Genomic DNA, 18,228 nt, shown 5'->3' with positions numbered 1-18,228 from the left:
TGCATACAAATAGAGGAAAACAGTAGAATGGGAAAGACTACAGAGATTTCTTCAAGAAAATCAGAGATACTAAGGGAACATTTCATGCAAATATGGGGTCAATAAAGGACAGATAGTATGGACCTAACAGAAGCAGAAGATAAGAAGAAGAGGAGGTAAGAATACACAGAAAAACTGTACAAAAAAGGTCTTAACGACCCAGATAACCACGATGGTGGGGTAACTCACCTCGAGCCAGACATCCTGGAATGTGAAGTCAAGTGGGCCTTAGGAAGCATCACTATGAACAAAGCTAGTGGAGGTGATGGAATTCCAGTTGAGCTATTTCAAACCCTAAAAGATGATGCTGTGAAAGTGCTGCACTCAGTATGCAGCAAATTTGGAAAACTCAGCAGTGGCCACAGGACTGGAAAAGGTCAGTTCTTATTCCAATCCCAAAGAAAGGCAATGCCAAAGAATGCTCAAACTACCGCACAATTGCACTCATCTCAAAGTAATGCTCAAAATTCTCCAAGCCAGACTTCGGGAATACATGAACCGTGAACTTCCAGATGTTCAAGCTGGATATAGAAAAGGCAGAGGAACCAGAGACCAAATTGCCAACATCTGTTGGATCATGGAAAAAAACAAAAGAATTCCAGAAAACCATCTACTTCTGCTTCACTGACTACCCTAAAGTTTTTTTTACTGTGGAGATCACTATAAACTGTGGAACATTCTTAAAGAGATGGGAATACCAGATCACCTGACCTGCCTCTTGAGAAATCTGTATGCAGGTCAAAAAGGAACAGCTAGAACTGGACAATGAACAACAGACTGTTTCCAAACTGGGAAAGGAGAACGTCAAGGCTGTAAACTGTCACCCTGCTTATTTAACTTACATGCAGAATACATCGTGAAAAATGCCAGGCTGGATCAATCACAAGCTGGAACCCAGGTTGTCGGCAGAAATATCAATAATTTGATATTATGCAGATGATACCACCCTAATGGCAGAAAGTGAAGAGGAACTAAAGAGTCTCTTGATGAAAGTGAAAGAGGAGAGTGAAAAACCGGCTTAAAGCTCAACATCATGGCTTCTCATCCCATTACCTCAGGGCAAACAGATGGGGAAAAAATGGAAATTGTGACAGACTTTACTCTCCTCTCTCCAAAAATCACACCAGATTGTGACTGTAGTCAAGAAATTAACACACTTTGCTCCTTGACAGGAAAACTATAACAAACCTAGACAGCCTATTAAAAGGCAGAGACATCACTTTGCCAACAAAGGTCTGCATACTCAAAGCTGTGATTTTTCCCGTAGGCACGGATGGATGTGGGAGTTGGACCATAAAGAAGGCTGAGCGCCAAAGAGCTGATGCTTTCTAATTGTGCTGGAGGGAACCCTGGGACAGCAGAGATATCCTACTAGTTAATCCTAAAGGAGATCACTGTTTCCACATTCATGGGAAGGACTGATGCTGAAGCTGAACCTCCAATGATCCGGCCACCTGACGCGAAGAACTGACCCACTGGAAAAGACCCTGATGCTGGGAAATACTGAGGGCAGGAGAAGGGGACGACAGAGGATGAGGTGGTTGGATGGCATCACCGCCTCAGTGGACATGAACCTGAGCATGCTTCAGATGGTGACAGCCGGAAGCGTGCCTGGCACGCTGTAGAACATGGTGTTGCAAAGAGCTGGAGACAGCTCAGTGACCAAACAAACTGCGGGTGCCGAGAATTCCTCAGCCAAGTTTTAGAACTGTACCACCACCTTGTGCAGCCTTAGGTATGTAAGTATAACGCGGATGTATTCCACCTGTGCCACAAAGATGCTAACAGGGAGGTAACTGCATCTCATGTATGGCAGCAGGAGTATTAACTGCCTGAAAAATTAGTAATACATTGTAATCCCAAGGGAAAAAGAAACAGTTAAGAAAAAAGAGAAGCTAAAAGATGTCAGTTAAAATGGAATTCTAAAAAAAATATTCAAAATAGCTCTCAGTTGTAAACAGTAGTGGTGTCCTTCAACAGAGATCAGTGCTTCAACAGGCAGGCCTGCTCTGGTGGCTTTGGTGTGTGTGCGTTTCAGGTATCACGGGTCACAGTGTGAGTGTGTGTGAGTTCCCTGCAACCCACATGCCCAGCGGGACAGGGTCAGCAGACAGGTGATGGAGTCAGGAGGTGGGCCCTCAGGAAGGAGAGCAGCGCTGCTGCAGGGGCCCGTGAGCTCCTTCACCCTCCCAGCACGTGAAGATGCGGCGAGGGGGCGCGGGCCCTCACTGGACCCTGACCGTGCCAGCACGCTGATCTCAGACCCCCGGCCTCCGGAACTGCAACAGGAAACACGCCTGTTATTTTTAAGTCCGCTGGTCTGTGCTGTTTTGTTACAGCATCCGAAACAGGCTGAGAAACCGCGTACAGTGAGATGCATAGTGGGCACATCCGAGCCCGTGGTTCTGGGGACCGGGACCTCCTCTGGAGAAACCATGTCTGCTGACGCAGCGAGAGACCTCGAGAGGGGCTCGTCCTGGGTTAATGGGAGGGTCTCACAGGAGAGCCTCCCAGGAGCCAGAAGGGAGAGAGGCGGAGGTGGAGGGGTGCTGCTCCCCGAAGCTGGGAGGGGCCTGCAGCCCCAGGGAGCCGTGCCTGCCCATACTTGGTTTGGGGCTCCCAGCCTGCAAACCGTGGGGACGCCAGCGTCCGTTGTTTCTAGCCACCCCGTTGGGGTCGTGCTCCAGCAGCCACGGGAAACAAAGCCCAGGGTTCTGCTAACAGCCACTGTGCCCCCGCGACACGGTTCAGATTCCATCCTCGCGACCCAGGCCGCAGGAAGCACAGCTAGCTCTCCAGACCAGCCCACACAGCACACGGGCGCAGGCACGACCGACCGTCTGGAGCTCTTCTCACACCTGTCAGTGGCCGGCCACCCAGTGGCGCCGTGTTGCCTCCTCGTTTCCCCGTGCTAAATCCTCAAGAGATCGGACGAAAACTGATGGAGAGGAAACTGGCCAAAAAGACAGGTGCACAGCCAAGCAAACAGAGAGCGGCCTCTGGGGCGAGAGTGAAATCCGGCTTCTCAGCCCTCACCACGCTCAGGGCCCCAGCAAATTCAGCCCGATCCTCCCGCACAGACGGAGAATCTGGACCTGTCCAGAAGCCTCCAGGCCTCCCGGCCCAGCCCCCACCTGCCGTGGCTCGCCCGGCTTGTAACAGGCCGACTGGTCTCCCCTCTTCCCGTCTCCTCTTTCAGGACATTCGCAGTGGTTCAGTCACAGGTCACGTCAGTCCTCCGGTCAAAAGCCCATGACGGCTGCCTGCCTCGGCCACCCAGTGCCCCCAGCGCCTCCCTTCCTACCCAGCTCCGCCCTGCTGATCCCAGCACCAGGCCTCCGCCTGCAGCCTTCCTCTGCTGGGACCAGCCCCTCCCTCGGGTGGCCGCTGACCGCCCCCCAGGTCTCTGCTTCCTCTGCTGAGGCTCTCCGGGCTCCACCGCGGACACCGCAAGCCCCTCGCTTCCGGTCCCCATTCCCAGGCTTATTTCTCTCCTTAGTCCCACCGTCTAGGATCCCGTTTATCTCATTTGTTTACTTCATTCAGTGCAATGTGAGCGGTGTGCCGGCTGGGATGACTGTCATTTGTCTAAAGCCGTATCCCCAGCAACTAGCAAACGTCTGTCATACAGATCCTCCCTGCCATTTGCTGAATGAATGATCAGGTAGGACAGGCCTACCTCAGCATTACAAACAGGATTTCAGGGGCATACTGCTCAGCTTCGGAACAAAAAGGCAAGCCCACTTCACCCCGGCCGCGCTCATCTCCACGCCCCCAGAGCCCAGCCCACCGCCCGAGAGAGAGCAGACGCTGAGTGGCCTCAGACCCCCACAGGCGAGGCCCCGCACGCCGCGCGACGGAACGAGCCAGGCCGGCACCAGACCATGCTCGAGCTCACGGCACTTACCCCATTCCCTGTTTGAAAGCTTCAATCAGCTCATTCTTTTTGTTCTGATCTTCTACCCAGTACACACTTGGAATTACAAACTCTGATATCACGCGGCATTCTGGACAAGACCTGCAACAAGAAGCAGGTTAGGAAGGGAGAGACTCAGTCACAAACCCCATGCCCACTCCCCCACTAAACCTCGTGCTCAAGTGCGTGACCAGCCTGGCGCCTCTCACCCCCGAATTCTAAAAGGTACAAACACAATCCTCTAAGCCTAGTCTACAGTTAAAACATGTTCAACAGTAAAGAGACAACCTAACTTTAAAATGGGGAAAGGATCTGAGTAGGCATTTCTCCACAATGGCCAACAAGCACACGATGTTTAATACCATTAGTTATCAGGGAAATGCAAATTAAAACCACACTAAGGTATCACTTCACACTTGCCAGGATGGCTAACATCAGAAATCAAGACAATTTCAAAATAAGTGTTGGCAAGAATGTGGAGAAACTGGAATCCTCCTACGCTGCTGAAAGTGAAAAGTCAAAGTGAAAGTCACTCAGTCGTGTCTGACTCTTTGTGACCCCATGGACTATACGGTCCATGGAATTCTCGAGGCCAGAATACTGGTCTGGGCAGCCTTTCCCTTCTCCAGAGCATGGTCCCAACCCAGGGACTGAAGCCAGGTCCCCCGGATTGCAGGCAGATTCTTTACCAGCTGAGCCACAAGGCAAGCCCAAGAACACTGGGGTGGGTAGCCCATCCCTTCTCTGGCAGATCTTCCCGACCCACGGATTGAACCGGGGTCTCCCACATTGCAGGCAATTCTTTACCCACTGAGCTATCAGGGAAGCCCCTGGGGGCATAGAATGGTTCACCCGTTTTTTGTCACAGACTAAGAGCCCCGGGGCGTCTTTGTCTGGCTGTGCTGGTCTTGGCTGCAGTGCGTGGACTCCACTGGCGCACAGCGTCGGGAGCCCGGGTGCTGGCTTGGCTGCTCCGAGGCGTACGGGATCTCAGCTCCCTGACAAAGGACTGAACCCACATCCCTTGGGTCACAAGGTGGGTTGTTCACCACTGGACCCCCAGGGACGTCCCTGGTTCAGCCACTCTGGATAGCAGTCTGGCAGGTTCTCAAAATGTCAGACACAGAGTTTCCATATGCTCAGGAACTGTGCTCCTAAGTGTATACCCAGAAGTATTGAAAACAGGCAGGCAAACAAATACAATAAATATTTACAAGCACAAATAGCCAAAAGATGTAAATAGCCAAAAAGCCACTGTAATAGCCAACAGATAAAAACAACCCGGAAGCTCATCAACTGGTGAACACATAAACACGTGGCCTCGGCACACGATAGAATATTACTCGGTCACTGAAAGGGAACAGTATGTTGGCTCATGCCACAACGAAGGTGAACTCTGACAACACGCTGAGTTGAGGAGCCAGACAGAAAGGCTTGCTATGGCAGGGTCCGCTCCATGTGGCCAGAACAGGCGACGTCAGAGGAACACTGATTTACTGACTGAAACCTCCCTTGACTGTTCACTGGAAGGACTGGGGCTGAAGCTGAGGCTCCAATACTTCGACCACCTGAAGAATGGACTCACTGGAAAAGACCCTGATGCTGGAAAGACTGAGGGCAGGAGGAGGGGACGACAGAAGGCGAGATGGTTGGATGGCATCATCGACTCAAAGGACATGAGTCCGACAAGTTCTACGAGATGGTGAGGGCCAGGGAGGCCTGGCGTGCTGCAGTCCGTGGGGCTGCAAAGAGGTGGACGCGCCTGAGCGCCTGAACGACAGCAAAGCAGTCGCCAGGGGCTGGAAGGAGGGAACAGGCAGTGACTCAAAGCAGAGTGTTTTCTTTTTAAGATGATGAAAATGTTCTAAAATTAGACTATATGACAGCTGCACTACTCTGAACATAATACAAGTCCTCTGAACTGTACATTTTATCTCAATAAAGCTGTTATCTCACCACACAAATGTGTGACTTTAGGCCAGTCACCTGACCTCACCAGGCCTGAGTTTCCCTACACAAAGCGAAGGTGATGATCACGGGGTCACTGAGAGAATGACGATGTAACGAGTGTGAAGTTTCTCACGCTGCACAACGTGTGGTGGCTTCTCCCTGTGGGCGAGCTCTGCTCCCTCCCGCTGTGGAGCTGAAGACTCCTGTGTTCCTATGTGTGAGTTTGCGCTCTGCAGAGCTGGGGCCAAGCCCTGTGCTCACTGAGGACACCCACCATCAGATGCCACGTGAAATGTGCTACATTCCCTACTTCACTCAGGCTTCAAGTGACCCCTATGTGACAGATGAAAATAAAGATAGGCAGCTGTCCTCAGGGCAGACCACCAGTTATGGGAGCACCAGAGCCCAGGGGGCCTTCTCGCACAGGGGTGCCTGCTGAGGTCCCCCCAGCACCGCAGATGCCTGCAGGAACTGACACCCACATTTAAAACGAGACGGCATCTGGGCTTGGGGGGGTCTGCAACTTGCTCAAGGCCCTGCAGCCCGGAAGACGAGGAAGGCTTCAGGGCGGACGGAAGAAGGCCCCGGGCTGAGCCCCTCCCAGCGTCTGCAGCTCAGGCCCCGGCCGCACTCACTTGATGATGGGGTTCTCAAACTGCCTGGCGCAGCGCCACTGCCGGATGCAGGACAGGCAGTACGTGTGGTTGCAGCTGGAGAGGATCCCGAATCTCCGCTCCGAGGCCGACGCCTTCTCCAGGATCACCTCCATGCAGATGCTGCAGGCCTTGTCCTGGCTCGCCTGGAGGGCGAAGGCCTTCTCCATCTCTCGTTCGAATGTTGACATGCAGACCTGACGTACGGGGGAGGCGGAGCCTGAGGCCCGGGAGCGGCTGGCACCCACGCGGCCCAGCTCGGGCAGGACGGCCGGGGACCCAGGACACAGCGCGCGGTCAGGCCGCCACCAGCTCGGCCCTCTGCCCTCCAGCACCGCTCCTGGGTCACCCCCAATTTAAACCCGAGATCAGAGGCCCGAGGAAGTTACTGGGCTGATGTGGGGTCACAGAGGTTGCCAGGACTGGGACCCTGGTGTCCTGGCCCCTTGGGCACTGCCCTTCCCCACACCAATACCAGACATGGTGAACAATTCTTAACCTAAAACACTGGGCTGACAGGCCAAGGTCGGAGGTCGGCAGCATCACTTCCTCCCAGGACACGCCCCTCCACTCAGGAAGCAGGTGAATCCGTCCCGGTGCAGCACCACGTACCGGGCACCGGCGTCAATGTGAAGGACACGCAGACCTAGGCCCTGGCACAGTGGACGCACACGAGCAGAACCCACAGGCACGCGGGACACTGCATCCCCGGGGGAGGGCAGCTCTCATCGGTGTTCACCGCCACACCCGCTGGAGACGGCGGAGGGCGCAGCCCCCCCTCACCCGCTGGAGACGGCAGAGGGCACAGGCCCCCTCCACAGCCTGTGCTGAGCGGAGGCCGCCAGAAGATGCTGGAGCCCCTGGCCCTGCCAGTCCCTCCAGCAGCGGGTGCCTCACTCTTGCCGGGGCTCAGCCTGGCTGGCCAGGCCCAGGATGCAGGGGTTACTGGCAGAAAGACGTGGACAGAGCTACTACGGGTTTCGTCACCTAGTGCACCCCCACCCCCGCTCCTTCAGACGCGTTCACGTAAAGCTGGGCACTGTACCTTCTCGTGAGCTTTCCTCTGCTCGGGGTCGAAGGGGTGCAGGACGCGTAACCTACAGATCTCGCACACTTCCCCGTGCAGGTAGGCGCACGCGTCCCCAAAGCGGCACTCCCCGGCGGCCGCGTACGGGCACAGCTGCTGCCCGCCGCTGTACGAGCTGCTGGCCTCCAGGTCGTCCAGGCCGCTCCGGATGGCGTCCAGGTAGGAGTGTGGCCTCAGCTCGGGGCCGCTCTGCACGTCACTGCAGCCCCCGGGACCACTCCCCACGCCGGGGCAGGTCTTGTCTTCAGCCATGCCGGAGAGATCTGAAGAGAAAATGCACAGCGCACACACTTGTGAACCCTGGCCCCACCTTTCTGGGAAGCCATCAGCCAAACAGATTAACCCTGACTTTGGGAGTTTCACCCTTGGGAATGTATGGAAAAAAACAAAGGCTGGAGGGGAAAATGTTCAGAGTGATATTACTTAGAATTGTAATAAAAACCAAAAAGCCATAATTGGCAACATAGGGAAATAGCAAAGCAGACGGTGATATATATAAAGTTGCTTTTTAAAAATGCCAAGTATGGAAATGTCAACACATGGACCAGTTACACTCAAAAAAAAAAGAAAGTCAAATGGAATCCAGAATGATATCAACAGAGTTGCAGGGACTTCCTCTTCACCAGTCACTCTACAGTGAGAAGACTAAAGATCCAGGGCAGATTTCTGCCCTTCAGCCACCACCCACCTCTCAGCCAGCAGCCGCTGCCGCCCTGGCACACGCTCCTAGCCTCCTCAGAGGGGGGAGCTATAGGATGGACCTGTTTGCTTAGTAGGGTATCTGCCTATCTTATGCTGAACGATTTCCAGAAGTAGAAACTCCTTCACCTGCTGAGAACCAGCCAATAAAACAACTACAGTTTGTAGTCTCTGACCCAGGCAAACCCTGTTCCAGGGCACAGACCACTTCCCAAACCGTGACGGGCTGTTCTGTTTCTGAAAGTGCAACTGGCTCAGTGTGAGGACTGAGACTGTGAACCGACGGAGACGGGAAACAGTGAAACGCGCTTCATCAAAACGCGGAGCTTTGCGATGAGCAGCCTGCGGCCTCTCAGAGCTGGGCCAGCACCCCACACGGTGCCAGCAGCATCCCTTCCCCTCCACGGGCACGAGCCCAGACATGTGGCCTGAGCGCCCTGCAGCAGAGCAGGGTGCTCTCAGGGAGCTCTGGGTAGGCGCTGAGGGGTCCCCTGACAGGGAAGCCCAGGACACGAGGGTGCTGCTCAAAGGGGAGACAGGGCCGTGCCCACTCACTTCGGTCTCTCAGTACCAACGTCCTTTTTTCACGTTTCCCAGGCTCGTGTAAGTTAGTCTTCACGATCGATGCGGTGAGCTCAGAAGCAGGGCGAGGGCTGTGGAAAGCCGGGGAGGGCACCCCATGGGGCACAGTGCCCATGGCCCCACCAGCCGAAGCAGAGGGCCTTGTGTGATCATACCTGAACAAGACACACGCAGAGTATCAGGACCGCCCCCCCCACGCCTCACCCGCCCCAGGCCGCCAAGGCTCCGTCCGCCTCTGCTCCACCTGTGCACATGGACCGGGAGACAAGCTCCTGTACTTTAATCGATAAAACTCTTACCAATTGGAAAGAACTGCCTGGCAATTCAGAGTGGGTGGTACACTGCTGTCTATTACTTCCACTGAGTGCCCTCGTGGAGCTCGAGTGGGACGGACGTGCTGCCCAGACCACGAAGAGCCCAACCCGCCAGGAGATGCTGGCTATTCCCTAGACTCCTGGGGGCGCCCGCTGGCGGGAGCAGAGCAGGGCAGGCCGAGTGCCCGCATCCAGGGAACACAGGGGGGGACAGAGGGTGCTCCCAGTCCAGGAGGCAGAGCAGCTGCTCTCTGCGCGCACAGGAAAAGGCACCTATAGACGGCAGTTTCAAATGAAGACTAAGCGCACATAAACGCAGCTGCATGCGTGCTCGCCCAAGAAGCTGGAAGCCACTTACGTCTCTAAAAGTAGCTAATGTGGAAGAGTTAGATGATGGTACATCAACATTATGGACAGTTATAAAATTACAGTTAGTACACAACAGTGGCAGCACTGGGAAGAGCTTATGACATGTTATTAAGAAAAGGCAAGACATAAAATCTTGGATATACTGTGGATGCAAATTTATAGTTACAGACTCATAAGAACGGGCCTGAAAGTGACTTTGGAAAATTAAAATTGTTTTTAGGGCACTAAGTTTGAGGTTTCTGAATTATTTTTGCACACCCCTTTTGAAGTTCTCCCCTCATCAAGACCCAAGGTTCAGATGAAGGATTTAGGGCCCCGCGAGCTCAGTGTAGCAGCCGGCGCAGGCGCGGCTCTTGCCTGCAACGAGCCCCGTAGGCGCAGCAGCCCTTCTGGTAGTATTTGCAGACGGTGGATGGCTTGCTGTTCGCCAAGTCGTGTGAGAACAGGCACTGGCTTCCTTCCCGACACACACCGTGCATAAAATACCTGGAGAGAAAGCAGAGGCACAGGGCTTTTAGAAGCACACTTTACTTTCTAAATCACCGTATTCTTGAACCAAGTACACAAACACACACTCTCCATACACTATGTGTTAAGTGGGCACTGGAGATACCCGTGAGTCCTTGACTCGAAGACACAGTGATTTTAGACACACCACAGCTATTTCCGTGGCAGCGTTTCAAGAAGAAACATGATCCCACATATTTCTATCTTACAATACATCCTCTTGGTTTAAGAAACGTTCCCCGTGTAAAATGTGAGCCTCCTAACCAAGAAAGCACACACTGAAGACCCGCTCTGTCCTCACGGAGTTAAAGGGTCTGCTGTGCAGAAGTCAGAGACCTGGGCTCGAGCCCCAGCGGTGTCAGCCATCAGCGCAAAACCAGCTTTGGCGGGCCTTGCTACCTTCACCTATGAAACAAAGCTGACACGACCTGCCCTACTGAACCGTGCCGAGGGCAGCGCCAAGACAGGCACAAAGAAGAGCGTCCACGGGTCGTCCCATTCTGGGCCTGAAGGAGCCACAAGGAGGCATCCTGGCTCCGTCCCGCCGGAGCAGGGAGGCGCTTTGGCATTAAGGGCAAACGCACTCTCAAACAGAGAGACTTTAGGTCTGCCCCAGTAACATTCAGAAAAAGAAAGAAAAGCTCCAAAATAAGCTAGATGACAGCAAATAACTTACTGGTAGTTAAAACAAACTTTAACATTCTGTGAGGGAGGAGAATAAAATCTAAATGCTCAAAAACACAACGTTTAGCATTCAATCAAAAATCACCGGATATACCAAAAAGCAGGAAAATGTGACCTAAAACCAGGCGAACAGTCAGTCAGTAACAGGAACGGCAGGCGACAGACTCAGGAAACAAGGACTTTAATTACAGCCATTACAGGTTGTGTTCCATATGCTGAAGGTTTTAAGGGAAACACAGAAATAACATGAGGAGAAACGGACAATATAACAAAGAACCAAATGAACTTCCACAACATATGAACCAAATGAAAGCTACAATATATGAAATGACAATTACACCATGACAGCAAAATAGCACTACCTAAGAAAATCTCAGAAAACCTGAAGACAAAGCAACGGAAACTGTCCAAACTGAAGTACAAAAAGAGAAAAGAGATTTCTGCTTCCAGCCAGGAGGAGCATGGAACTTGTCCCTCCACTGTGAAACACGAGGACACAGAGCAAAACATATCAAACAGCTGCTTTCACACGTGGACAAAAGGCAACACCAGACTGGGCCGTGGAGGCAAACAAAGGCGCCAAGCCCGGCCTCTCGCCGCGAGGCATAGCTGGGCCCGGAGCAGGGAGGGCGACCCCAAGCGGAGCCCCGCGGTCTTACTGAGATGAAGAGGCAGAAACTGCAGTTCAAGGAGGCGGAAGGAGGCTCTTTTAAGAGCCAATAAATAGAATCACACGTATACAGTGACTGACTTTTGATAAAGGTGTCAAGGTAATTCAACAAATGATGTTGGACCCAGTATACACACACACACACACACACAAAAACATTATGTCTGCTGATGTTACCCAATGTGAATGAAGTATACAACGAAACTGCCACACATCCTAGGCAAAAACACTTAAACTCGAATCCAACAGAACTGTGGATCTACACCTCAAAGAATAACATACCTAGGAATAAACCTACCTAGGGAGACAAAAGTACTCCGAAGACTGTAAGAAGGCATAAACAGATGGAAAGATATACCATGTTTGTGGACTGAAGAAGCAATATTGTCAAAATGACTATACTCCCCAAGGCAATCTACAGATTCAATGCAATCCCTATCAAATTTCCAATGGCATTTTTCATAGAAATAGAACAAAAATCTCAAAATCTGTATGTAGACACAAAAGACCCCACAGAGTCAAAGCAATCTTGAGAAAGAAAAACAGAGCTGGAGGAATCAGGTGCCCGGACTTCAGACTACACTACAAAGCTACAGTCATCAAAACAGTATGGTACTGGCACAAAATGAGAAGTATACGTCAATGGACCAGGACAGAACACCCAGAAATAAGCCCATGCATCTACGGTCAACCGATCTATGGCAAAGGAGTAAGACCAGACAATGTTGGAAAGACAGTCTCCTCAACAAATGGTGCTGGGAAAACTGGACAACCACGTGCAAAAAAATGACAACAGATCATTCTTTAACTCCATATAAGGTCAAACAGGATTAAAGACCTAAATGAGACCAGATACTATAAAACTCCTAGAGGAAAACACAGGCAGAACACTGTGCAATAAATCACAACAACATCTTTTTCTCACCCATCTCCCAGAATAATCGAAATAAAAACAAAAATAGACAAGCGGGACCAACTCAAACTCAAAAGCTTTGCCACAGCAAAGGAAACTATAAACAAAAAGAAACTACAACTCACAGATTGGGAGAAATATCTGCAAACGATGTGACACGTAGGCATTAGTCACGATTAAAATATATACAAACAGCTCATGATGCCTCAGAGTCTCAAAACGATCAACTCACTCAAAAAATGGGAAGACCTAAACAGACATTTCTCCAAAGACACACAGATGGCCAATAGGCACATGAAAAGATGTTCAGGATCACTAATCATTCAAGAAATGCAAGTCAAAACTACAATGAGATCTCACATCCGCCAGAATGGCTATCATGGAAAAAACCCACAAACAATAAATGCTGGAGAGGGTATGACGAGAAGGGCACCCTCCTACCCTGTTGGAGGGAGTGTAGACTGGTACAGCCATTACAGAGAACAGTACAAAGGTTCCTTACAAAACTAAAAATAGAGCTACCATCTGACCCTGAAACCCCACTCCTGGGCATGCACAGACGGGTAAAAACAGGATCCAGAAGGATACGAGCAGCCCAGTGTTCACTGCAGCACTGTATACAGCAGCCAAGACGGGAGCAACCTGAACGTCCATCGACAGGAGAATGGGTCAAGAGAACGCGGCGCATACGCAACAAGGGGTGTGACTCAGCCACCGAAAGAGAAGGAAATGACACGTTCAGAGCGGCCACGGATGGTCCCGGGGGCACCTGCTGAGGGAGTCAGAGGAGGAATGCCACGCGACACCCCTCACATGTGGACTCTAAAAAGAAACCATACACATGAACTTACGAAACAGAAACTCACAGACTCAGAAAATGAACTTATGGTTGCTGAGGGGAACGAACAGTCGGGGAGTTTGGGATGCCCCTGTACACACTGCTGCGTCTTAAATGGATAACCAACAAGGACCTACTGGATAGCGCACGAACTCTTCAATGCTACCTGACAGCCTGGATAGGAGCGGGTCTTGGGGGAGAAGAGATCCACATATATGCATGACTGATCCCTTCCCTGTCCACCTGAAACTGTTACAGCATTGTTAATTGGTTATACCAAGACACAAAATGAAAAGTTCAAGAAAACCCAAAGCTGCAGATCTTTGAGTTTATAGGAAATTCAGGAGGACTGGGAACAAACTAAAAGACTTCATGATAAAGCAACCAGATAAATACAAAAGAAGAGACGGTATGTGGGGCAGGTCTCTTTACCAAGCGTCATGGGAAAAGAGTAAGCGGAGAGGGCCTCGGTTTGGAAGACAGTTTGGCAGTTTCTTAAAACTTAAACATAAATTTACCACAGGACTCAGCGATTCCATCCCTAGGTGCTGACCCTGTCTACCCAAGAAAGATGGAAACATGTTCAAATACTCGGACAGGAACATTCACAGCAACGCTATTCATCATAGCCAGAGTGAGAACTCTGACAGTTCCACCAAGTGGTGAAGGGATACACAAACTAACACATCCACACAGTGGGGTATTATCTGGCAATTAAAAAGGAAGAAGCAGTGATGCGTGCTACAAGGATGAGGGCGGACACATCACAGCAAGTGAACTAAGGCAGACACAGAAGGCCACACGCTGCACGAATTCATTACATGTGGTGTAAAGGGGCGCATCTACAGGGACAGCGGTCCTTCTACAGACTACTAGACAGCTTATACAGCCGACATGCAGACACAGTCCCTATAAATGGCATGAAAATTACACTTCAATAAAGCTGTCAAAAGAAAATTTAAGAAGTAGATTGCACTAGCTTAGCAGACAGAATATAAGGTATACAATAACCGATGCAGTATTTGGTCCTGGATTATATTCTGGTTTGGACAAAGCAGCTCCAAAACACACCTGTGGCCCTGGAGAAGGAAATGGCAACCTGCTTCAGTATTCTTGCCCGGGCAACCCCATGAACAGAGGAGCCTGGTGGGCTACAGTCCACGTGGTTGCAGAACGCTCAGACATGACTTAGTGACTAAACAACCAAGTGGAATGAAACAGTGAATACATTGTTTAACGCGGTGCTCGGTGAACGTGGGAAAAAATCTGGGACAAATCAGGAAATCCGAGTACAGACGCATACAGACGAGGTATCAGATAATTCACTGACAGGGAGAACGGAAGTGTAGTAAGTGAAACAAGGGTACTACAAACAGAATATACAGCAAAATGGTGCAGTCGTCACTATGTAAAACAGTACAGTGATTCCTCAGAAAATTAAAAGTAGAATTGCCATATGACTCAGCAATTCCACTCCTGGGTATATACATAGACAAACTGGAAATGAGAACTCAAGTATTTGTACACCCCACATGATTCACAATAGAGAAACAGTGAAACAATCCAAGTGTTCCCTCGTGGACGAACGGATAAAAACAACATGTGTCTGCACATGCCAGGAAGGAAAGCCTGACCGCTGCTGCCACACGGAAGGCCTTCAGACACAGGGAGACAAGCACCACAGAATTCCACCTCCACGAGCTGCTCAGCACAGTCCAACTCAGAGAAAAGTGGAACGGCGGTGCCAGGGGCTGGGGAGGCAGATGCAGGCGTGAAGTGTTGAAAGGGTTTGGGGTTTGGGCTTCCGTTTGGGGTTGGGAAAGTCCTGGAGGTGGATGGTGGAGATGGGCGCACGAGAGCGCGAATGCGCCAGCCACGGCACTGAGACATGGCTAAGAAGGGAAAGTTTGTTATGGACATTTTACCACAGATTTTAAATCATACAGTATGCTCTCACACACACGTATCTGCATTTCAAAAATGCAGAAAGGTATTTCTACCATGAATATATACTACTTCTGTAAGAGTAAATGATGGTTATTTTAGTTTTTAAAAATTATAAAAAGTATCGAATACTGGGGAGAGTGTGTTTAAAAAAAACAAACCTAAGTGCTCAGTGTAATACCTATCTCCCCCAGCCCCCGAAGTCCACCTCTGATTCAGCCCAGTCCCTCAGTCGTGTCTGACTCTTTGTGACCCCACGGACGCAGCACGCCAGGCCTCCCTGTCCATCACCAACTCCCGCAGTTCACCCAAACTCATGTCCATCGAGTCGGTGATGCCATCCAGCCATCTCATCCTCTGTCATCCCCTTCTCCTCCTGCCTTCAGTCTTCCCCAGCATCAGGGTCTTATCCAATGAGTCAGTTCTTTGCATCAGGTGGCCAAAGTTTTTGAGTTTCAGCTTCAGCATCAGTTCTTCCAATGAATATTCAGGACTGATCTCCTTTAGGATGGACTGGTTGGATCTCCTTGCAGTCCAAGGGACTCTCAAGAGTCTTCTCCAGCACCTCAGTTCAAAAGCATCAATTCTTCAGCGCTCAGCTTTCTTCATAGTCCAACGCTCACATCCAAACATGACCACTAGAAAAACCATAGCTTTTACTAGATGGACTTTTGTTGGCAAAGTAATGTCTCTGCTTTTTAATATGGTTGGTTCAGCTTTTCTTCCAAGCAGCAAGCGTGTTTTAGTCTCATGGCTGCAGTCACTCAACCTCTTTAGAAAGAGTCAGCCCTTATTAAAGTTTAGTAAAAGAAGCACTGACGATTAAGCTGACAGTTACAAGACAGACCCATGCCTTACCACAATGCACGCACAGGGCTGAGGAGACACAGGACCGAGGTGGGGAGGGCCCAGGGGGCTGTGCGAAGCAGTGTGCAGAGCGCAGGGCTGCCACGGGCGGGAGGAGGCCGTGTCTCTTCTGAGAAGGGACAGGAAGGCAGAGAGGGGGGCTGCCTGAGGGCGCAGCAGACCTGCTGAGACGGACGGGAGGGTCACGGCCAGACCGCACCAGCTTTACTGACCAGTGTGCCCCCAGTAAGGGACAAGGGGCTGAAAGACATGACCCCTTCCCAGGCCTCTTCCAGAAGGGCTATGGAGCCGCAGGCGGGACACAGACTAGAGAGGCTGGAGAAGTCGGTGAGGAACTCATCAAGAAGGTGCTCTGAAAGGGGCTTCATCTGTGAACCCACGTTTTACCTTAAGGCACAAAAGCAGACAGAGTGGAAGACTCCCAAGACCCACACCAGCTCTCAACTTAGCAGCTTGGAGCACTCAGGTTACCCATTTCTCCCCACCCCCAGAAAGCTGTGACAATGTATCTTTTTGAAAGAGGGATACTTCTTAACTTTGTGGCAAAGAGGGCCTTCCCCCTCTCTGAAAAGTTTTCAGAAACTGTTTAAAATTATAAACAGGAAAGAAAAATACAACAGATTCAAGGAACAGTACCTTCAATAAGACTGTCTAGCACTTTTGCTTCTATATCTCACTTAATCCTGACACTACCCTGAGGAGTATCAGCTCTATACCCATGACGCAGACAGGAAAGCTGAGGCTCAGAGAGGTGTGAGGCTTAGAGAAGATCTAATTGCTGGGCAGGGGACCCGAGCTCTGGTCTTCCCAGGGAGCCCGGACCTTTTCTTCCCGAAACTGACTTTCCGGTCACTCTGCCTCTGTCCAAACCATGGCCCTTGTCTGCAACACTGCACCCCATCTTCCACTGCACCCAACTGTGATACCCACCTTCCTTCATGACCAGTATGAGTCCTGGCTGGACCAAGAAACCATCCCCCGCCTCCAACCCACCACATGCTTTCCTGACGGCTTCACTGTGCGGTGCGTCCCAGCGTGGGGGCCCCGACCTGAGAGAACGCTACTCTCGCAAAGATGCGTGGGCCGTCTGGTTAACACCACATGCAGAAACAAACTCAAGATGGAAGCCATAAGACTAGAGGAAAACACAGGCTGAACATTCCTTGACATAAAGCATAAGCAATATTTTGGGGGATCTGTCTCCTAAAGCAAAGGAAGCAAAAACAAAAACAAACAAATGGGACCTAATTAAACATTAAGATTCTGCATAGCAAAAGAAAACACCAACAAAATGGAAAGACAACTTACTCAATGGGAGAAAATATTTGTAAATGACTTGACTGATAAGGGGTAAATATGCAAAATATATACACAGTTCATACAACTCAACACCAAACAAACAACATGATTTTAAAAAGACGGGCAGAAAACCTGAAGAGACACTTTCTCCAAAGAGGACATGCAGATAATCAAGAGGCATGTGAGAAGACGCTCAACATCACTACTCATGAGGGAAATCAAAGCCACGAGATCGCTTCACACCACTCAGAACAGCTATCATAAAAAAGCACACAAATAACAAATGTTGGCAAGGATGTGGAGAAAAGGGAATGCTCTGACCCCGTTGGTAAGAATGTAAACTGGTGCAGCCAGGGTGGTGAACAGCGTGGGGATTTCCCAACCAACTAGAAACAGAACCAGCGATTCCACTCCTGATGCTGCTGCTAAGTCGCTCAGTCGTGCCCGACTCTCTGCTACCCACGGACTGCAGCCCACCAGGCTCCTCCGTCCATGGGATTTCCCGGGCAAGGGGACTGGAGAGGGGTGCCACTGTCTTCCCCGAATTCCACTCCTGGGTATATTTAAATAAAAAGTTTTTTTTTTTTTTTAATCCAGAACACTAATTTGAAAAGGTGCATGCACCCCAATATCCACAGCAGCACCATTTAAAGAGCAGCACGCGGGAGCAACGCAGACGCCCGTCAGCAGACAGACGGAGAAAGGCGTGGCACACAGGCACAGCAGACCGAGGGGCAGAACCACCCCATCTGCAGAGAAGTGGATGGACCCAGAGACAGCCACACAGACAGACAGAAGTCAGAGAGGGAAAAGTAAACATCATATACTAATACATATACGTGGAATCTAGGAAAAAATGGTGCAGCTGAACCTATTTACAAAGTAGAGATAGAGAAA

The 18,228-nt window shown here is 50.7% G+C and overlaps 2 protein-coding genes across 2 annotated transcripts in view; one reads left to right on the top strand and one right to left on the bottom strand.

Moving 5' to 3' along the window:
- The window catches only part of RAF1 (Raf-1 proto-oncogene, serine/threonine kinase), an 88,808-nt gene extending 82,488 nt beyond the window's left edge, over nucleotides 1–6,320 (top strand). Inside the window, exon 20 of the transcript XR_005722150.1 lies at nucleotides 6,310–6,320. The gene's annotated coding sequence lies outside the window, so the exon portion shown is untranslated. The remainder of the gene's footprint in view (nucleotides 1–6,309) is intronic.
- The window catches only part of MKRN2 (makorin ring finger protein 2), a 38,143-nt gene that overhangs the window by 8,309 nt on the left and 11,606 nt on the right, over nucleotides 1–18,228 (bottom strand). The window contains exons 2-6 of the mRNA XM_040246727.1: nucleotides 9,967–10,095; nucleotides 8,900–9,081; nucleotides 7,604–7,908; nucleotides 6,541–6,755; nucleotides 3,947–4,057 (exon numbers count right to left, since the gene is read on the bottom strand). Coding sequence (XP_040102661.1) covers nucleotides 3,947–4,057; nucleotides 6,541–6,755; nucleotides 7,604–7,908; nucleotides 8,900–9,081; nucleotides 9,967–10,095 — 942 coding nt within the window. The remainder of the gene's footprint in view (nucleotides 1–3,946; nucleotides 4,058–6,540; nucleotides 6,756–7,603; nucleotides 7,909–8,899; nucleotides 9,082–9,966; nucleotides 10,096–18,228) is intronic.

Source organism: Oryx dammah, unplaced genomic scaffold, assembly GCF_014754425.2.
Source record: "Oryx dammah isolate SB20612 unplaced genomic scaffold, SCBI_Odam_1.1 HiC_scaffold_9, whole genome shotgun sequence".
NCBI lineage: Eukaryota > Metazoa > Chordata > Mammalia > Artiodactyla > Bovidae > Oryx > Oryx dammah.
This window is presented reverse-complemented; position numbering and strand designations above follow the sequence as displayed.